Source organism: Bubalus bubalis, chromosome 14 (genome assembly GCF_019923935.1).
Source record: "Bubalus bubalis isolate 160015118507 breed Murrah chromosome 14, NDDB_SH_1, whole genome shotgun sequence".
Taxonomy (NCBI): domain Eukaryota; kingdom Metazoa; phylum Chordata; class Mammalia; order Artiodactyla; family Bovidae; genus Bubalus; species Bubalus bubalis.
The window spans coordinates 52,673,893-52,696,569 of NC_059170.1; the positions used below are offsets into that span (position 1 = coordinate 52,673,893).

Sequence of the window (22,677 nt, forward strand, 5' to 3'; positions counted from 1 at the left end):
GGAGTCAGAGGCTTAGATTCAAATCCCTACTCTGACATTTTCTGTTCTTAGAGATATTACTTAATTTCCCCAAGTTTCTGTGTTTTTTCTTACCTGTAAAGTGATGTCAATTACTGACTTTAGGAATTGCTGGAGAATCAAAGGAGGAAATGCTTTTTACAGGTAATTTGTGAATAGGTAGGATATATATGTGTGCATCTCTACTCTTAACCATGTTATTGAGATGCTTTTAGTGCTGATTCTGAGGTGTGCTTATGGTACCCGAGTGAGGCAGTAGTAGTTTTACATGGGCAGTGTTCTCATCTTTCTTCACTTGTGTCCTGCTTTGATGAAAAGTGGTGTTGATTGGATCAGGTTTCAGTCTTACTGGGCAGATGGTGATGCACACTGTCAAGGTGAAATTGGGGGATGTCCTGATATTAAGGGTTCTCTCAATCCTGGAAGGCCGTTTTTGTTCCTTTAGCAAATACTGGAAAAAATGAAGCAAATGCTACATTGTGTGAATTCCTTCCAAGTTTACTTCCTTCTTACCTCTTCTACTCCCTCTGCCCTCTCTCCTCATCGCCTTCCCTTCCTTCCTAATTTCTTGCATCAGTATTCAATCACTGACATGGCTTGTAGACTAGCAATGACTTGGGCTAAATATTTTTTTAAAACAAATGACTCAGAAGATGCTTAAGGTTGTGCTGTGGTTACTGGGCATGAATTACTTCTTGAATTTGATTTCTGTTGGTTAGATGACCTTCATTATTTTTTCTCTCCGTCTTTTTAGGAAACTTGGATTTAACTGGTCAGAAGCAGATCTTCAAAGCAGAGAACAATCCCTGGGTTACCCCTATCGCTGACCAGTTCCAGCTTGGCGTGTCCCATGTTTTTGAATACATCCGCTCCGAGACGTACAAATAGTAAGTAGACTATGATTTTCTGAAATCGACTGGTTTTATGGTATTTATAATTATGCCAGCTTAACAACCACACATAGTAATTGTCTTTATTTATAGATTATTTTTCATTCATATTGTCAAAGGAAACTTATACTAGTTTTGTTTAGAAATCTTTTAAGGTATTAAACTGGCTGAATATTCATGGCACTAAGGAAATTCACCAGACACATTAAGATCAGAACATATTCTTTTCTCCTTTGAATGCAGAGAATAACAAATGTTGTGAACGAAATTGTTAAGTGGTTTATTTATAAAATCAGTAGAGCATACTAAGAAAGCATCATTCTCTTCTTTAATCTAAGAGAAAAGATAAGCCAGAAAACGAGGAGGGATCAGTTGGCTTAAGTCACAGCATCAAAATCTTTCAAGTCCTTCCCTCCGGTCCAGGGCACTCCTGGGGGGTCCAGCATTAAAACCTAAGTATTCCTGCCTCTCTTTTCCTCAGTATGTTCAGGTGAGAAGGAATTCTGCCACCTCCACCTGCTCTGTTGTTACTGTGTCTTCTGTTACTATTTTCTGCTCCTCCCACTCACCACCCCCAAATTGAAGTGATCATTTCTCTCAGTGCTTCAGTGACCCTCTAATGCTGAAATCTAGCCACCTCTAGTTTTAAGCAACTGCAAAAGACTTGAAACAATTCATAGTCAAGTTGAATCTGTTTCTGTGTCCAGTACCAACTTGTGAGAATTTAACATCCCAACTCTTAGAGAAGACCTCGGGGATCATTAAAGGCTGCAGTCAGTTTGGAGTCTCCCTTTTTTTCTATGGGTATCAGAGCTATCCCCTGCCCCCCAGCTCAACATGGCTTTCTCCGAATCTGTGTTGGAACAGTGGGTCAGATTTAACTGGCAGGGCAGAGTCCTGGCCCATGAATGGCCAGTGGTGGTCCTGGTAGTACGAGTCCTCCTGCTGCCATGTTTCTGGTTACACATCTGGGACTCCTTTTGGTATATTTCCAGCAGACAGAATCACAGAGAAGGTAAACTGTGAAAGAACAATGATATTCAAGCAGAATAAACTGAAAATGCCAAAATGATGCATATTCCTGTATACGAATGCAACTTGAAGCCTGGTTTAGGTTTCTTTTAAGATGATACCTTAACATTTTTTTTGGACATCTTAGTATTTATCTTATGTCATAAGACTTACTAAAGAGTGAAATGAAAGATGTGTAGGGGGTGTGTTATTGTTTCATGAACCACATAGATATGAGCAATTATTATACATAGTTTTTTTTTTTTTAAATGAACATAGCTCAGGGTTGGAAATTTGTCTAGTTCATCATGAAAATGTGTGAAAGTATAATTGCAAATTAGCTGTTTATTCGTTTCCTTTCTCTTAAATTCTTAATTGTTGCTAACGTCAGTTTTAGATTAACCTCTAATGTTTCATTAGTGAATGGAAGGTTATGCAGTGCTTTGGTTTGTAGGGTGGTGTACTGTTAGAAAAACATTGTACATAATAACTACAGAAAACTAAGCTACTATTAATCCAGAATTGGGGGAAATACTCTGTTGTTTATTCTGGTTAATGATTTTTTAAATCTACTCTAATTTAGAATTTATACTAATACACTAATTTAGAATTTACAGAGAATTAGAATACAGTGCCTAAGAAAGTGCTTCTAATTTTCATTTCATTTTTAAGAGATTACATTGTGAATGTATGGATTCTGAGTACATTAGAGTCAGTAGGCAATGAATCACAATTAGGTGCTATTACAGGCAGTTTCTGTTTATTTGAACGTCGTTAGGATTCTGGATAAAGGAGAGGTGTTGACTGAGTTTATTGAAACTTTATTTGAAAGGGAATCTGTGATCCACTTAGTCCATGACATGTTTGGAGTATATATTCTTGTCTGTTACAATAGCATTTGATATTGGAGGATCGGAGTCATCTAAGCAATTTGCCCGCTGGCTTATATTTTACATGATTTCCTCTTGGAGAATTTTGTTATCTTTTGTCCAGTTAAATCACCATGAAACAGCTTAGAGAAGCACGGGAGAGCCATTGTCCCCTTTGTAGGGGTGCCAGCCAGTACTCTGGTCACTGATTTGAAAGGAGTATGTGCACCTCTGCTGGGAGAATGCCCTTGACATTAAACTCCTGGGAGCAGGGACCTCCCTAAAGTGAATTCTCTTAGAGTTCCCTTCTCTCCTCCTCGGGAAAGAGAAGAATGTTAACCACTTGCTGTATCCCAGCTTTCTGCCCTCTTGTTCTCCTAGTGGAGCAGTGACCTTCGTTCCTTGATCAACATACCAGCCAGAAACAGGGACTGTGAACCAAGTAAGACACTGCCTCAAGCGCTCAGTCTGTTTTTTAAAAAAATATACTTGTGCAAAAATGCGATCACTATGTTTTACTGATTTTTATAATTTAAGGTCCTCTTTTAGAAGAATAAGTATTATGTTTGTATATCCTCATGTAACTAGAAATCAAACTTGATTCTTTTTTTTTAAGCAGTCACTTCATAATTAGAGGACTTGTAGGATTTCTCAACTCTCTGAAAAAATTAATTAGCAGATATTTGGCTACTTTTGTAAAGCTGTACATGTGATGACTTGCACGGAGGCAGTTTATATGTTACACTGATTTTTTTTAAACAAGGCACATGTCTCATTTGGTACCTTAATCTTAGATCCTTTATTCTAAAACCTGTAGTTTCTAATCTTCACTTCCTCATCTCTTTTTATATAAGTCACATACACCCCTTCCAATTAAAAATCCTTTTTTTAATATATTGATCTTTAGCCTGTCATAAAAGCGTATTTTAATTTTTTATTCTGGCACTTAAAATACCAATGAATCTCCTTTTTTTTTCCTCCCCTTTCTAACCAATCGACCCATTACCTAAATGAGAGCATTTAGAACTCACCAGCTCATCTCATTTCCCTTCGTGTCCCTGGTTGAGGTTCAAGGTGACCTTCCTGTTCCCAGCGCATCCTAAGAGGCCTTCCGAGAGTCTCAAGCAGCGACAGTCCAGGGAAGATGAATTATCTCATTTCCAGACTCTTACAGACTCTAAGAGGTGCCATGGATGTTTGAAACAAAACAGGGAAGTCAGTGTTTAGGAGGAATTAAAATACTTGGCAGGGATTTAAGTGGATGAGGATGGAACAGGAGGCGATTGGGCAGGTGTGGGCTGGGAGAGTGCTGACAGGCGACTCTTCAGGAGGTTGTTTTGGGGGTACATTTGGGGCATTCATCGCATCCTGATGATTCCTCAGATGGAGCTCCCTCTTTGTTCATTTATCCTACTTTCAGCAAAGGGAACATATTGGCTGGTGTCATTGTGTTGCCCGCTCGTTGTCACTTATTCCCTCTGTCAAAGGAATTGGCTCCTTCTGGACGTCGACGCTCAAACCCTACAAGTGTGTTAGCGTTTTCGGGCTATTGTCGAGTAACTTCTGTTTCTGTGCAGAGTTATGATCAGATCGTCACCGCTTGTTAAGCTTCCAGGAGGCAGATTTTTTTTTTTTTGGTCGCCGAGAGGAGAAGTCAGATTGGAGTCAGGATCCTTGACAAGATTCTTTGTGAAAGGGAGTAACTCACACTTTTCACATTTCCATCAAGGAAGGTGGATGGAAACTGCAAGCCATTTTAAAAGCTGACATGTTAACTCTTAACAAAAGAAGAGGTTTGACAAATGTTAAGCGGAAACGGTGTCGGTTGAAAGCGACATTTGGAAAACAGGCATTCTCATGAAGGCTGCAATTTGTAATGCCTGGCAGTCCTAAAGCCTCATTTCCAGGTTGGCATAACTCAAAAGCTCCTTCCCCGTCATTCTCCCCATCTTGTGACTTTCTTTGCTGTCCATCGAAAGGTGCCACACTCACTCGCTTTTCTGTTTTCAGTCCCATACAAAGACTTTCATACTATTATTCAGGTTACTTAACGGAAACATTTTAACCAAGCAGTGCTTGGGGAGTGGTGGGCATTGATGGGAAAATGCAGGCAAATTGCTCTTCCCTTGGAAATCTGGCAAAATAAATCATCGTGTTTAGTTCGTAAGGAGGAATAAGGACTTTGATTCTGCTTCATATTGTTTCTCAAGCTGTTTTACTTGTACAATTAAAGTAATGTCTTCCTTTGTTCTGCACCTTGGGCAAACCTATTAGAGGCTGGAGTGACCATGTTGTTATTGTTTAGTCGCTCAGTCGTGTCCGACTCTTTTCAAACCCATGGACTGTAGCCTGCCAGGCTCCTCTGTCCATTGGATTCCCCAGGCAAGAATACTGGAGTGTGTGGCCATTTCCTTCTCCAGGGGATCTTCCTGACCCAGGGATCAAACCCTCAGACTGGTGTGTTGTACATTGGCAGGCAGATTCTTTACTGTCTGAGAATAGCCATACCTGGGCTTTCTTAACTACTATATCCTGTAATGGCTGCTGACTTAGAAGGGCCTTACATAATAGATACAGCTGGTCTACCAAAGGGTTAAAAAATTTTGAACCTAATAGGTGATCCCATTGATTTAAGACAGCCCTTTGCAGAAGGAAATCCTCTCTAATAAAACTCTCCAAACATTATTTTTCGGGTGAAGTGTAAAAATGGATGCACTGAACAAGCAGATGGTTTTATAAATATCACAGAAGGCTGGAGGAGAGGGTTAATCTGCCAGGACCTTGCTAGCAGTTAGTGGACTTCTTTTCTGTAGTGACAATAGATACGCAAGAAGACAGAGACTTTTCTCTTTTATTACTGTATCTGAAAATAGCTCTCCCTAAGCCAGAGAAGCACAGTGTTTCTTTACATTAGACATGAAAAAGAAGAACCAATTTTTCCTAACTAAAGCCTTCAGACGTAAAGATTGTTTTTAAAAGCTGACTGTGTATCATGCTCCTGGTAATTTATATTTCCTTTATAGATGCTACATGTGTGATTGTGGTTCTTTCTTTAAGTTAGTAAATGGATTCTCACATTTCCTCCATAATACAAAAAATGATTCAAACTTTTGACATTTCTGGACCTATTTGCATGCAAATGTGTTCATTTAACAAACCTTGCTAAGAAATACCAAAGAGAAAAAGGAAACCCATAAAATATGTTGTGTTTTGGATGGTACCATGTTGCATCCCTTATTTCATGTTAACTTTCTTTTTTTTTTTAATTTTTAAATTTTTTTTTACTTTACAATATTGTATTGGTTCTGCTACACATCAACATGAATCTGCCACAGGCTCATGTTAACTTTCAGTGATGAGAATTACATATAATTCCTTTTTCTCCGGCTCGTATGTTACCAGTATTAGGAGTTGACAAATGTTAATTCTACTGAGTTAGGTCAGGACAGGACATAACATCACTCTTGGTCTTTGACTTGGTCCATCATCTCTTTTCTTTGTGTAGGCATGAGCTATTAATTGCCCTGGTAAATTTATCTCTCCCCTCTAAAGGAAGAAAACAGATTATGTGAGGTAGAGTGCAGGACAGTTCTTTTTCTCTTCCATTTTTGATAGATTGCTTACTGTAATTTACATTTAAAAGGAGTTTAACTTTTCTTCTTTTTAAGTTGTTCAGCACTGTTATTCAGATATACTTCAGGGGTCCTTAATATTTTTCCTTTTTCTTCGTGCATGTCCATTTCTTCAATGTATAAAGTATGCACATGCCTTTTGAAGCTTTCCTATAATTTTATAGCTCATGCGAAACAGTTCAGTTTTTTAAGTGGACATTGCTGCCCATTTGACATGTCCAGTGGACCTGGAGCCTGGGAGGGAACCTCCATCCCCTTAAGCTGTAAAGGTCAAAGGTGAACTCTGCCAGGGTTTGGAAACGAGCTTCAGGAGGCTAAGTTGGAATTTCTGAAAGTGTCCAGGAAACCCCATTTTATAGGTGTGCTGAAATGTCTTTCACTCTGACGTGCCTCAGATGCAAATACAGACTTCGGAAAAGGCTCCCTCAAGTCTGCACGTTCACTCTCTGGTCCTGGGAGGCAGTCACTCCTCAGCCACTTTGTGCTGGGTAAGCACTGTGGGATCACATTTGACCAGTGAGCTGAGGCTCTGTTGGTCTTTTTGCACTTTATTTCACGACTAGGGCAGTTACCATGAAGAGAGTCGCGAATAAATTTAGAGGGGCAAATGAGAAAAAACATAACTGCTCCATCAAGGCAAGAAGAGTGATGTTTACTCTGATCCTTATGCCACAAGAGACTTTTATGCGTGATTTTAAAGAGCAAAACCATCATGTCTGTCTCTTCTCTTCACTGTGCATCTCCTCCTTCCTTGTATATTGACTCTCAAGCCTGCCTTCAACCTGTCTTGTGCAGCTGTAATGTACAATATGATGTATTACAGTATCAATTTAAGGTAAATAGAATCCAGATAATTTGTCCCTCTTGACAGAAGGAAAATAAACATAGTCTAGGCTCTGTCTACACTCCAAAAAGGAAATCTGTCAGGTTACTTCCTCTTCCAAAAGAACTATTTTGAGTTCCATTTTTCGATGATACTCACTTGAAATGATCATATCGAACTATGAAATATTGACCTACTCAAAGACGTGGTCCACCCTACATATTGATAACCTTTATTAACTCCCAGCAGTCTTCAAGTTCAATGCTGGATGCTTTCTGTCCAGCTAAGATGAGTTATTGCCTGCCTTTGCTGTTTTTATTGGAGAGATAAATTAATAAGTGGCACTTTATAATCAAACAAAACTGTCTAATTTCTATTCTCTACATGGTAATATCTTATTTTATTACATGCTGACTTTTTATTGAGCTCTGGTCTCTTATTCTGTTCAGGCATTGTTGGGGTTTTGTTTTTTGTAATTTTTGACAATATAGTGTTCTCCTATAATGTTAGATACTGTGATTTAGAGTGAGTAATCTTATGAAAGGCATTTTTGTCAACTTAATCAGATAGAAAGTATAAATATGAGTTTTATGTCCACTGACGTTTACTGATATCCAATTTATTCATCATCTATTAAGGAAAGAACCCTCTAGATTTTGTTCTCTTGTGTTTGACTATATCATTTCATATGTATTTTTTAAGACTCATGATGTAAAAAGTTTGTGGTCAAGACAATGTTGTGTTCTACTGTCGTAGTTTTCAAACAGTCTCATTTGGAACCCATACAGTTTTATCACCTTCCAAATGTGTATCCTTTTTTTTTTCCTCCATCCTGTGACACTGTGTGTGTTTAGAAAATACATAAATTGTTATTGAGGTTTTGGTTATTTTACTTAGAAGGGTTACTGAGTAAGCACCCTGCCTTCTTTTTTTTTTTTTTTTTTTTCCTGCTGCTACCTAATTTTGGCTGTTTTAGCCACTGAGCAGAAATTTATTATCGTAACAGCTCTAGAAGTCCCAAGATCAAGGTGTGAACAAGATTGTTTTTTTCTAAGGTTTAATCTGATTACCCCATAAAGACCCTGCAATCTTCAAATACGGTCACATTCAGAGTAACGGCACAGTCCAGCCCCTAACACTGTTGTGACTCCACTGTATTCAGTTCTCTGTAGTTTGTTCCACCACCCTGTCTTTCTCCTCTTGTAGCCCCCAGTAGCCTCCCTGTAGGCACATTCTCTTTATCAGTAAATGTGTTTAAATGCCTCTGGGAGGTCTGATCTACCCCTCCCCGATGGCCCGCCACAATGCCTTTCTTAGGCATTTGGCTTTCAGACTTAAAAGCTTCTCTGAAAACACAAGGATTCACCATTGTTTCCTTTTAGGGACACCAAGGTTAGGTTCTGTTTTGGCAGAGGGGTCAGTGTTTTTATTTGTAATCATTCTTTAAGAACGGACTGTGTTGAAACAGAAGCTGGTTAGAATCTGAAGACCCTTTGGGAGTGAAGGGCAGCTTACAGAATGTCCTACTTTGTTGGATTCAGCTAGACAGTTGAAGAAGGGAGAGTTCCACAGAGCACCCACCATCAGACCTTGCCTTGTTACCTTTCGCAGGAATCTGTGGCTGGAAGATGCAGCACGGGGTGGGGGTGCCTCTGTGCTCCTGGTGGCTTCTTGCTCTGGGGCCCTGACTGGTAGATGTGGAATCGTCTCTCTCTCTGCTTTGTGGTCCTGCCTGGTGGCTACTGGTGTTTTGCCCTGTACGATGTGAAGACATCAGGGATTTCTTCTTCCATCTTGGGGTTTCAGTAACCACATTTGGAGCCCTTTTATCCCATCTTGCAACCTTGTCTCAGGAGATTTCTGGGGTCTTAACTGGACATGGTTGAGACTACTAAGGCCAGGGCACTGAATTCCCTTCTCATGTAACTAAAGCTGGTTAGCTTCTGCAGTGCAGGGCAGATATCAGACATGGAGAGCATGTTTTCAGATAATGCACCCTGGCGTAAAGAGCCAGTGATGGACTTTGCTGGGACCTGCGAGTAGACAGAGGGAAAAAAAAGTCTGTTCTTGGAGCATTGATCTTAAAGGTGGCTCCCAATCCCACTTTGGTCAGGGGCAGATAACTTCATCACACCCATTTTCAGCTTTGCCATTTTAAAGGAAAGAGGTTCAAACTGGGTCATCTCTAAGACTCACCTCAGCAATGAGTTCTAATTCTCAATTCTCTGTTTTTCTTTCTTCTTTTTTTTTTTTTTTTAATTCTCTGTTTTTCTGAGAAACATGTTTGATTGTCTGTAACAATTCATTATTTTTTTATTTTAGTTTTGTTCTTGATTTTGCCCCCATGTGGATTTTACTTTATTGATTTTTTTTTTTTTCTTTTAAGGCCATGGAAGATGATGATGACCCTGAATGTAAATTGTTACAGGAAAACAGATACAAGCTAAAATGGCCAGATCAACCTTTTTTATTCTATATTTTATGGAATCCCTAATATATGTTTGGCAGTAACTTATTCATACACATGAATTCCTGACACTTTCGATTCTTCAGACTTATTAATCAGTCTAGTCAGCACCAGAGCAATTTTATGAGACTTACCAGTCATCAAAAATTTATTATCAGATAAATCAAAGAAACAACGAGCATCTTAATAGGGTAGAAAAAGTGGCATGTAAAGGATCGTTTAAAACTGTGCTTTTTTGTCGGTTATGTGTTATATTTACAGCCAGTATCAGCGCGCTTACTCATAATTTCATGCACCAACCCAGCAGGGTGCAAGTCATCTTCTTAGGTAAAACCTTTTCTCTTTCTTTTTCTCCAGTAGAATATTGTGTGTGGTCTGACTGTAAGACTAAGACGCACAGTATATAGAGAGAAGGTAGGAAACCTCAGGTTCCAGGGTTAAGCTTTAGCGTTTCTTTGAAAACAGTATCTACATTTTCTTTGGAGTTTCATTGCAGTTGTCATCCAGCCTGAGACATCAAGTCTCAGTCCTTTCCTTTGGGACAAAATGGCTAGACTTGAGCTCTGTGAAACAGCGTGTGGAAATAGCAGTCGCCAGATTGCCTTTGCTGTGGATGGGGCTCCATGTGCACCTCCCGGCAAGTGTGAGATGCGAGCTCTGTCTCCCGTGTTCCTGGCACTGTCTTTGAAGATAGAATGATTCTGATGATATAATCAAAGACTTGGGTCTTTGTTCTGTGAGATGAGCTGCTTGGAGGGGAGTTTTTCTATCACTCGAGCTCTGTCCAGAGTATCCCAGAATCTCACTATCCTGTGGGACAGAAGGACCTTGGTAGTGACCCACATAGGAGCTGGGCTGACACAGCAGAGCCCTGACGGAGATCCACTGGGGATGAACCCAGAACCACAAGGCTGGGTTACTTTCCATTAAAAATACCATCGACCTTTCTACCTCAGTTCGCCATCAGTGCTGTTTTCTCTGCCTGGAATGTTCCTTCCTCATATTTACCTGCTGAATGTCCAGTTATTCGTCAAGAATCATGTTAAATATTGCTTCTTCAGAAACCTTTCTTTCCAAGGGTTTCCCTACTGCCCATTTAATCTAGGTTCCTTTTATCATCTTTCTTCTGAATCTTTTTGCTTAATAGCAATTTTAATATTTAATTGCTAGTTTTAATAATAGTAGTAGTAATTATGACGGAGAAGGCAATGGCACCCCACTCCAGTGTTCTTGCCTGGAAAATCCCATGGACGGAGGAGCCTGGTGGGCTGCACTCCATGGGGTTGCAAAGAGTTGGACACGACTGAGCGACTTGACTTTCACTTTTCACTTTCATGCCCTGGAGAAGGAAATGGCAACCCACTCCAGTGTTCTTGCCTGGAGAATCCCAGGGACGGGGGAGCCTGGTGGGCTGCCATCTATGGGGTTGCACAGAGTCAGACACGACTGAAGCGACTTAGCAGCAGCAGCAGCGGCAGTAATTATGAAGAGCGACTATTTACCGTGTGACAGACATTGTGCTAAGCTCATTATCCCAGGTGGCGCTAGTGGTAAAGAACCTGCCTGCCAGTGCAGGTAACAGAAGAGATGTGGGTTTGATCCCTGGGTTGGGAAGACCCCCTGGAGAAAGAAATGGCACCCCACTCCAGTTTTATCGCCTGGAGAATCTCATGGATAGAGGAGCCTAGTGGGCAATAGTCCACAGGATCGCAAAGAGTTGGACATGACTGAGGTGACTTAGCATGCTTCCAGCAGTTTATAACTCAATATTTATTTCTGTGAATACTACCAATATTTCGGAAGAGGAGGTAAAAGTGCATGTTTTCTCTCCTTTAAGAAACTAATTTTGGGGAATTCCCTGGTGGTCCAGTGGTTAAGACTTCACCTTTCAATGAAGGAGACGCAGGTTTGATCCCTGGTCAGGGAGCTAAGATCTCAGATACCTCGTGGCCAAATACCAAAACATAAATCAGAAACAATATGGTAACAAATTCAGTAAAGACTTTTTTAAAAAAAATGGTATTCATCAGATTAAAAAAAAAAAGTCTTAAATAAAAAGCAACTAGTGGTTTTGGAAGCAGTATTGCAGATTCCCTCATGTCTGAGGTATGCACATGGCACCCGCAGTGTCTTACATGAATGACCCACCATCTCATGCAGAAGAGCCCCTGACAGGTCACCCCAGTGTCTGAAAGGAATAAGCCAATCTGACATTGAGAAGAAACCAAGTTGTCATTCTCGGTTTTTGCCAGCACAGAATAAACAAGCCTCAAGACATTAAAATGCATCCTCAACATATTAAGTGAAGATGCCGTCTTCACAGTGGTTTTGCATTGTTTGTGTCGATCTTGTTTGACCATGCTTCTCTCATATTGGAAATGAAACCGTTCCTTAACTTCAGAAATGAAGGAGTTATGTCTGAGAGGGAGACCTTCCTCTCTGTGAATCTGTGGGTCTGTGTCTTCTCTTTGTCCATCAAGGGAGTGTTTTACCGGGCCTGTGGAGTGTGTGGTTGTGATTGTGAATGTTGGGGATGTTGCTGAGGAAGACAGAGCAAACCCGGACAGGTGGTTATCCCAAGTGGGGGAAGCTTGATGCCTGAGACAGGGAGGGAGGTCACATTCTTTTCATACTTCACCCTTTGGTACCTATTGAATGTTCCATTTTCTACATTTATTTATTGTTGAATAGGTTATTTAAAAAAAAAAAAGTAACTTGCAGGAGAAAAAAAGCCGGGGGAGGGGGACGGTCCTTCCCTGGGGTTCAGTGATTAAGACTGCACTTCCAATGCAGGGGCCTCGAGTTCGATCCCTGGTTGGGGAACTAAGATCCTGCATGCTGCTCGGACAGAAAAAGAAAAAAAATTAACCTACACAGCCCATGAAGTTAAGAAGGAAAAAAACCACAAAGAATGTAACTGTGTAATTGGTTGTGTTTATTGTATGCCCCCTTTCCATTTATCTGTCTAGATTGAGTGGAATCATCCATTCTGATTGGTCTTTCTAAATCGAGGTACAGTTGAAACCTTCAGGGTCACATCACCTCACAAATATGTATACTGAGTCTTGGAAAGAGACTCTTAAGTGAGAGCTTGCGAGAAGGTCTCTCACTTCACACATCCACCCTCCCTGTTCTTGGCTTAAGCATTGTGAAATCTTGCTTTGTTTGTAACACCTCTCAGATTGCATCAGGTTTTCCTGTATCCTTGAAGGAATCTGTAACAATCCAGTTTTCCTGCAGGTCCCAGTGTGACATGGGGAAAGGGGGTCATCACAAAGACATAGCAAAAGAGACAAAGGAAAATTAAAAAAAAAAAAAACAAAACAAGACTTACTTCTTCATTGAGTTTCTTTATGTAGGGATATTTTCCCACCTTAGATTTTAAGGGATTAAAAGGTAAGCTTTTAGAAAAGATATTTTTAAGGTCACAAGAGGATTTGAAATATGGAAGAATGGATCTTGTAAAAACTGATTATATTAGAGGAAGAAACTGAGCCTCAGATTCCCATATATGAGGCATGGATATTTTTTTGTTTTAATTCTTCTCTGATGTTTAGTTTTTTTTGGCTGTAAGCAAAGATGACGTGTGTGTTTCAGACTGTTTATGTGAGATTAGGAGCATCTTTAATCTGTTTTTGTGCATTCTCAATAGAAACTGCGTGAGTGGTGATCTTTTAATAGAATGTGTCTTTCAACTAGGAAATTTCTTTTGGTGCTAAATTCTAGATAATTCCTAAGGGATGTAAATTTTGTCAATAAAAGTTTTTATTTTGAAATACTTAAAATCTTGAAACTGTAATATTGTGAGTTTTCTGAGACCACCTTCTGCTTCATTTTCGCAAGTGTATTTAATAAGACAGGACGAAAAGAAAGATACTGGTCATAAAGCTGATTGAATGAAAATATCCTTCACTAATTTTGTACTGAAGCATGGTTAGAAAAAGAAATAATGGTGTGTGGAGAAAATGTTCCTTCAAGACCACCATGTGAGGGTCTTTCCTGGTGGTCCAGTGGTTAAGAATCCACCTTTGACTGCAGGGGACATGAGTTTGACCCTGGTCAGAGAATTAAGGCTGTGAGACCACTATATGAGGGCCTCCCTGGTGCTCAGATGGTAAAGAACCTGCCTGCAATGCATGAGACCAGGGTTCAATCCCTGGGTCATGAAGATCCCCTGGAAAAAGGATTGGCAACCTACTCTAATATTCTTGCTTGGAGAATCTCACGGACAGAGGAGCTTGGCAGCCTACAGTCCATGGGGTCACAAAGAGACGTGTCTGAGTAACTAACACACATACATGAGTGCATTCTGCAATACATGAATGTTGGTTTTACTGTGGCTGAAATACTAAAAATCGTAAGCAACTTTTACTAAGAAAAATTCAGATGCATGATAGTCAGATACTTTCAGTATCCTTTTTTTTTCTTGTATTTGCATGCTAACATCCAGCTGGATCAGTGAGTAGTGACAGAAGTTGCCTCGGTTACACTAAGAGAGAATTCACTTCCATTGACTTCCTGCAGTGTTCCAGGCCCTGGTAGGTTCGTTGCAGGCTTCATCTATGAGGATCTCTTGATTCCATGAGATAGATGTGGGTGTTTGCCCGGCTTTCAGATGAGTGAAGGCCTCCGGTTAGGTAAAAGGGCCAATAGTTTACCCAAGTCGTAGAGCCAGAAATCAAAATATATTGACATGTACACACTGCTTTATTTAGAGTAGAAAGCCAACAAGGACCTACTTTATGACATAGAGAACTCTGTTCAATATTCCGCAATGACATATGGAAGAAGCATTTGAAAAAGAATAGGTGCATGCATCACTTAGCTGTGCGCCTGAAACAGACTTAACATTGTTAATCAGCAGGACTCCAATATAAAATAAAAATTAAAAAAAAAGAACAAGGTCTCATATACACCTTGTTGCTTTTTGGGTAGCATCAGGGAAGAAAGGGAGGAAATGCTAAGTTTATGTTGAACTTCTCAAAGAGAAGTCAGTATATGAGGCTTAGCAGTTCGTTCATGATCATTCAACTTTTCTAGTTCTTGAATCAAATCCTGGTAGGTTCCTTGCAGGCAGAGTGAGTCAGACCAGAAGATGAAGACCCGCCAATGTGAGATCACGAGCCATGTAATAAACCTGTGGATAATTCTGTATGTTCAGTTCAGTCCACTCAGTTGTGTCTGACTCTTTGTGACCCCTTGGACAATAGCACACCAGGCTTGTCTGTCCATCACCAACTCTTGGAGCTTGCTCAAACTCATGTCCATCGAGTCAGTGATGCCATCCAAATATCTTATTCTGTGTTGTCCCCTTCTCCTCTTGCCTTCAATCTTTCCTTTCCAAAAGGCATCGGGGTCTTTTCCAGTGAGTCAGTTCTTCGTATCAGATGGCCAAAGTATTGGCATTTTACCTTCAGCATCTGGTCTTCCAATGAATATTCAGGACTGATTTCCTTAGGACTGACTGGTTTGATCTCCTTGCAGTTCAAGGGACTCTCAAGAGTCTTCTCCAACACCACAGTTCAAAAACATCAATTCTTTGGTGTTCAGCTTTCTTTATGGTCCAACTCTCACATCCATACATGACTACTGGAAAAAACCATAGCTTTGACTAGCTGGACCTTTGTTGGCAAAGTAATGTCTGCTTTTAATATGCTGTCTAGGTTGGTCATAGCTTCTCTTCCAAGGAGCAGGCATCTTCTAACTGCAGCTGCACTCACCATCTGCAGTAATTTGGGAGCCCAAGAAAATAAAGTCTATCACTGTTTCCATTGTTTCCCCATCTATTTGCCTTGAAGTGATGGAACCAGATGCCATGATCTTAGTTTTCTGAATGTTGAGTTTTAAGCCAGCTTTTTCACACTCCTCTTTCACTTTCATTAAGAGGCTCTTTAGTTCTTCTTCACTCTCTGGCATAAGGGTGGTGTCATCTGCATATCTGAGGTTATTGATATTTCTCCTGACTATCTTGATTCCAGCTTGTGCTTTATCCAGCCCAGCATTTCGCATGATGTACTCTGCATATAAGTTATATAAGCAGGGTGACAATATACAGCCTTGACATGCTCTTTTCCCAATTTGGATTCTGTATGTACAGCTATGGGAGAGAAAGGTCACAGCCTCAAAAGCACATTAACTGAAGTCTAACTGTAAAACAGCATAAATGTGCAGCATTCAGTGCATGAATACACACTGACCAGACCATCCAGGTTGCTGGCAGGAATGTAGATTTGTATTTGTCATTCTGGAACCATCCACATAAGGGGAATCAGAGGTGATACAGAAAACAGTCTTTCAGGAACTGAATAGCTGGGGAAAGAGACACTGCTTCAGGACCCCTGTAGGGAATACAGGACGGGGACCTGGTTTTACAGGTGGCTGATTTGATTCAGTTCAGTTGCTCAGTTGTGTCCGACACTTTGTGACCCTGTGGACTGCAGCAAATCAGGCCTCCCTGTCCATCACCAAGGCCCAGAGCTTGCTCAAACTCAATGTCCATCGAGTCACTGATGCCATCCAACCATCTCATCCTCTGTCGTCCCTTTCTCCTCCCACCTTCAGTCTTTCCCAGCATCAGGGTCTTTTCCAGTAAGTCATTTCTTCGTGTCAGGTGGCCAAAGTATTGGAGCTTCAGCATCAGTCCTTCCAATGAATATTCAGAACTGATTGCCTTTAGTATTACCGATCAATCCCTAATCTGAGTCTGCTGCTTGGCAGCTGTATTCTTTACCACTGAGCCACCTAGGAAGCCCCAAAAGAAATGATGCAAACACAAAACAGATACAGACTCTCAGAGTTAAAGAATGAACTTATGTTCACCAGGGTGGAAGAATGAGAGAAGGAGTAGTTAGGAACTATAGAATCGGCGTGTACACACTGCTGTATTTAACATGGATAACCAACAGGCTGCATCCTACTGTATAGTATAGGAAACTCTGCTCAATGTTTTGTGGCAGCGTGGATGGGACAAGAGTTTGGGGGAGAATGGCTACATGCGTATGTATGACTGAGTCCCTTTGCAGTCCTCCTGAAACTGTTACAGCGTGTTCATCATCTTATACTCCAAGATAAAATAAAAAGTTAAAAAAGTACTTCATTGCTAAAAAAGGCTAACCATCCTCTGAGCCTTCAGCAGGTTTTAATAGTAGCACCAAAGAGTGCTGATTACAGATCACCATAACAAGTATGATAATAATGAAAAAGCTTGAAATACTGTGAGAATCAGCAAAATGTGACCCAGAGACAGGAAGTGAGCAAATGCTGTTGGGAAGATGGCGCCCATCGACTTGCTCCACGTGGGGCTGCCACAGACCTTCAGTTTGTGACAAATGTCATTTGTGAAAGCGAGATAAAACAAGGTCTGCCTCTGCGGCCTTTTGAGGTTTCATCTGTTCCCTGTTTATTTTCTTAGACACTAATATTTATCTTTTAACACAAACAGCTTTACCCTTGTATTCAGTTTCTCAGTGGCCTTCGGCTACCCCTCCTTCTCATTCAAAATCAGCACCTTGTCACCAAAGCACTTTCCATGTCATTCTGCCTAAAACAGACCCCATTACACACCCTGCCCCTAACTTTATTTTTTCTGTCTCCTCCTAGACGGGAGGTTCCTGTAAGAGCAGGGCCTTAGTTGAGAGCACTGCTGTGTCCCCAGGAGCCTCTGATGGCGCCTGGCACCTGGTCGGCCCTCAGAAGACTTGATGAATGGGAGTTGTTCTTTCAGCTGTACACTGTAGCCTGCCATGTAGACATTTCTGCTGGAGGAAATTGTCTTTAAACTGCACGTTGCACAGCCGTTACACGTTTTTCACATTTCCCTTTTCCTCTTACGTCTGAATTGCTTCCACTTCATGATATTATTAGAGCCGCTTCCATCACCCAAGAGTTTCTGTGATGTTGCCAAGGCTGCAGCCTTCCCCAGCCAGCTACTTCTCACCCCATCTACCAGATCTTTGCATCTGGGCTTTGGTTTTGTGTTTTTTTGATATATATATAATTATTTATTTTGGCCTTGCTGAGTCTTCATTGCTGCACAGACTTTTCTCTAGTTGCAGTGAGTGGGCGCTGCTCTGTAGTTGTGGTGCGTGGGCTTCTCCTTGCAGTGGCTTATCTTGTTGTGGAGCACAGCTCTAGGGCACATGGGCTCTAGGGCACACAGGCTTCAGTAGTTGTGGCACGTGGGCTCAGTAGCCATGCTCCAAGGGCATAGTTACTCCTTGGCATGTGGAATCTTCCCAGACCAGAGATCAAATGAATGTTTCCTGCATTGGCAGGCAGATTCTTTACCATTGAATCACCAGGGAAGCCCTTAGCTGAACTTTGAAAGAAACTCCACACATGGAAGTTTAGGAGGTGATAGTGGGGAAAAATCCCAGAGCTGCAAGTGAGTAGTTGCCCTGGACTCTGCCCATGAGCTTGGTTTTGTTTTTGCATCAGCCACCCCACCATCCTTTTCCATACACCTGTGCGTGGAGGACTTAGCTTTTGGCTGCTTTACCTTAGAATGCAGGTGTTGCTTTATCCTCCATTAGGATACTGTGAAAGAGTCTATTGAAGGTGACTTGGCAGGCTTTGAACCATAGTCGTTACTAAGGAATAAACATCAAAGAAAAGAGGATGAGAGAGGGAGACAGCCTCTCCTCCCAGCCTTCAAAGTATATTTTGTTGACAAGTCAGAAAAACAACTCTGAACCTAAAAACCTAGATGTGAAAGGCCAGAAGGAATCCCTTTGACATCACTCAAGGAACCAGAGGACCCCGTTCAGCTGCATTGAGAAGGCGCCCTCGCCTGCAGCAGGTGGTGTGTCATTACTTATCCCCCTGCCTGTGGCATTTGAGGAGCAGTCAGACTTAGAAGATGCCCAACAGAGGGAGGAGGAGTGATGTGGAGACGTGGGTGTGGTTGGGGAAATACTGGGCTCCTCTACCATAGAGAATCCACCTGCCAATGCAGGAGATGCAGATTTGATTCCTGGGTCAGAGGATCCTTGGAGAAAGAAACAGCAACCCACTCCAGTATTCTTGCCTGGAGAATCCCATGGACAGAGGAGCCTGGTGGGCCACAGTCCATGAGGTCACAAGCGTCAGACACAACTGAGCAACTAAGCAACTACACACAGAAGGATCCTGTCAGGACACCAATTCCAAATTCAAAACTAAATTTTCTCACAGGTTGTATTAATGTTCTCTATTTCTAACAAAATCCTGGTGAGATGTTCATTGTTAATTGAGTGTTAATGACAAAAGATGACATTTGAGGTATTTTTCCTAAGATGCAGAAGTCCTGTGAATGAGTTTTGATTATGTGCACTGAGAGAGAGGGGTTTCTCCCATGGCTCAGTGGTAAAGAATCCACATACAGTCAGTGCAGGAGGAAATGGCAGCCCACTCCAGTGTTCTTGCCTGGAGAATCCTATGGACAGAGGAGCCTGGCGGGCTATATAGTCCATGGGGTCTCAACAGAGTCAGACATGACTGAGTGACTGAAGACACGTACAGACGCAGAGAGAGAGAGCATCGCTGCTCTGTTTACATTATGCCAAAGTCTCTGCTTTCGAAAATAAACGTAGCTGCCTCCTTTACAAAAGAGAACCACAGGTTGCACACGGATTGTCACCACAATCAAGATAGTGAAGCCCAAGTTTTCTTGGGTTCCAGGTCCCTCCCTCCTACCCCTCCTCATCTTTCCCCCAATCCTCAGGCAACCACTGACCTACTTTCTGACTATACCTTGGTTTGCATTTTGTAGAGGGTTTTTTATTTATTGGGTTGGCCAAAAAGTTCATTCAGGTTTTTCTGTAAGATGGTGTGGAAAAACTAGAATGAACTTTTTGGCCAACTCAGTATATGTGTGTGTATATATATGTACATAACATACATACACAAGGGCTTTCCTTGTGACTCAGCTGGTAAAGAATCAGCCTGCAATGCAGGAGACCTGGGTTGGGAAGATCCCCTGGAGAAGGGAAAGGCTACCCACTCCAGTGTTCTGGCCCTGGGGAATCCCATGGACTGTATAGTCCATGGGGTCACGAAGAGTTGGACACTACTGAGCAACTTTCACATGTGTACTCTTTTTTTTTAAGTTCCTTACATTCAACATAATTAATCTTGAGAATTGTTGTATGTTTCAGTCATTGGTTTCTTTTATTTCTGAATAGTAATCCATTGAGTGGATATGACTTATCAAGTTGGCTGTTGATGGATATTTGGGTTGTTTCCAGTTTGGGGTAAATAAAGCTTCCGTCAGCTTTTGTGTACAAGTTTTTTATTTTTTAACTTTAAAATATTGTATTGGTTTTGCCATATATCAACATGAATCTGCCACAGGTATACACGTGTTCCCCATCCTGAACCCTCCTCCCTCCTCCCTCCCCATACCATCCCTCTGGCTCTTCCCAGTGCACCAGCCCCAAGCATCCAGTATCGTGCATCGAACCTGGACTGGCGACTCGTTTCATATATGATATTATACATGTTTCAGTGCCATTCTCCCAAATCTTCCCACCCTCTCCCTCTCCCACAGAGTCCAAACGACTGTTCTATACATCAGTGTCTCTTTTGTTGTCTTCATATACAGGGTTATTGTTACCATCTTTCTAAATTCCATATATATGCATTAGCATACTGTATTGGTGTTTTCTTTCTGGTTTACTTCACTCTGTATAATCAGCTCCAGTTTCATCCACCTCATTAGAACTGATTCAAATGTATTTTTTTAATGGCTGAGTAATACTCCATTATGTATATGTACCACAGCTTTCTTATCCATTCATCTGCTGATGGACATCTAGGTTGCTTCCATGTCCTGGCTATTATAAACAGTGCTGTGATGAACACTGGGGTACACATGTCTCTTTCTTAAAAAACTGGAAATAGAACTGCCTTATGGCCCAGCAATCCCACTGCTGGGCATACACACTGAGGAAACCAGAATTGAAAGAGACATGTGTACAAGTTTTTGACAGAACAAGTTCTGTCCCTGCAATCCCTCGGAGTAGAATGGGTGGTCCTTATGGCAGTATCAGTTCAGTTCAGTTGCTCAGTCATGTCCGATTCTTTGCAACCCCATGGACTACAGAATGCCAGGCTTCCCTGTCCCATCACCAACTCCCGGAGCTTGCTCAAACTCATGTCCATCGAGTCAGTGATGCCATCCAACCATCTCGTCCTCTTCTCCTCCTGCCTTTAATCCTTCCCAGCATCAGGGTCTTTTCCAATGAGTCAGTTCTTCACATCAGGTGACCAAAGTATTGGAGCTTCAGCATCTGTTCTTCCAGTGAATATTCAGGACTGATTTCCTTAGGATTGACTGGTTTGATCTCCTTGAAGTTTAAGGGACTCGGAAGAGTCTTCTCCAACACCACAGTTCAAAAGCATCAATTCTTCAGCACTCAGCTTTCTTTATGGTACAACTCTCATATCCATGCATGACAAATGGAAAAACCATAGCTTTGACTATGGACCTTTGTTGGTAAAGTAACGCCTCTGTGTTTTAATATGTTGTCAGGCTTTCCTTGTGGCTCAGCTGGTAAAGAATCCACCTGCAATGCGGGAGACCTGAGTTTGATCCCTGGGTTGGGCAGATTCCTTGGAGAAGGGAAAGTGTACCCACTCCAGTGTTCTGGCCTGAAGAATGCTGTGGACTGTATAGTCCATGGAGTCAGAAAGAGTTGGACTCAACTAAGTGACTTTCACTTTTCACTGGGTTTAATATGGCAGGTACAGATTTAGTTTTTTCAGTACCTGCCAAACCATTTTCAAAGTGATGGTGTCTTTTTATATACTGACCAGCAATGTCTTAGTGTTCCAGCTCTTCCACATCCTCCTCCATACTTGATAAGACCTTTTTTTCAATTTTATTTTTTCCAGTGGGTTCTCATTATGGTTTTGAATTGCATTTATCTGATGAATAATGGTGTTGAGCTTTTGTGATTCATTTACTTCATGAAATTTTTATTCAAATCTAGTTTTTGAAATGGAATAGTTTTTCTTATTGTTTTGAGATTCTTTGTTCTAGATATAAATCCTCTATCAGGTATATGCTTAGCAAAGCTTTTCTCCATTTCTGTGTGTGCCTTTTCATTCTCCTAGCAGTGTCTTTTGAAAAATAAAACTTTTACATTGTGTTGATTTCAGTTTATTAGCTTGTTCTTTTCTGGATTGTACTTTTGGTGTCATGTCTGAGTGTTCTTTGCCTAATGCAAGTTAGCGTAATTTTCTCCTTTGTTTTAGTTCACAGGCTTTATAATTTTAGGTTTTGCATTTAGATCTACAATGCGTTTTGAGTTAATCTTTGTATATGGTGTGAGGTATGGATCAAAGTTCATATATTTGCATGTGGATATCAATTGATTTTGTACAGTGTTGATTGTGTTAATTCTTTTGTATCTTCACTGATTTTTCTAATTGTTATAGCAGTTATTGAGACAGGAGTATTGAAATCTTAGACTGTAATTACGGATTTATTTCTTTTCAGTTCTGTCAGTTTTCACTTCATATATTTGGAGCCTCTGTAATTAGATTTATAAATGTTTTGAATTATGTCCTCTTAATGAATTCTTTTTTCATTATGCAGTGAACTTCTCTAGTCTTAGTTATATTATTTGGCCAGAAATCTACTTAGTCAGCTATCAGTGAAGCCACCTTATCTTTATTTTGATTCATGTTAGAATGGTAAATAATTCTCCATTCTTTTCCTCTTAACCTATTTATCGCTATATTTGAAGTGAATTTTTTACAGACAGCATATAGTTCTTTTTCATCTTAGCTGACAGTCTTTGCCTTTTAATTCAGATAATTTGATCAGTTAGACCTAATATGATTTGTTCCACAGGTGAGTTTGAATCTATCCCCTTTTTTCCTCTTTGTTTCATCTTCCTCCCACCCTTCTTTTGTGTCTTTTGGACTGTTGTATTTTTTAAGACACTGTTTTATCTCCTTTGTTGGCTTTTTAACTATAATCTTT

At 40.9% G+C, this 22,677-nt stretch overlaps 1 protein-coding gene across 7 annotated transcripts in view; it reads left to right on the forward strand.

Moving 5' to 3' along the window:
* Window positions 1–22,677, forward strand: part of RSU1 (Ras suppressor protein 1) — a 202,227-nt gene that overhangs the window by 104,157 nt on the left and 75,393 nt on the right. For 3 of the 7 annotated variants that reach the window (XM_045162704.1, XM_045162709.1, XM_045162703.1), the window contains one exon: window positions 773–905. In XM_045162704.1, coding sequence (XP_045018639.1) covers window positions 773–905 — 133 coding nt within the window. Of the gene's footprint in view, window positions 1–772; window positions 906–9,629; window positions 10,429–12,503; window positions 12,995–14,160; window positions 14,385–22,677 lie in introns of those variants that run through there. The other 4 variants (XM_045162705.1, XM_045162706.1, XM_045162708.1 and 1 more) reach the window with 4 other exon arrangements.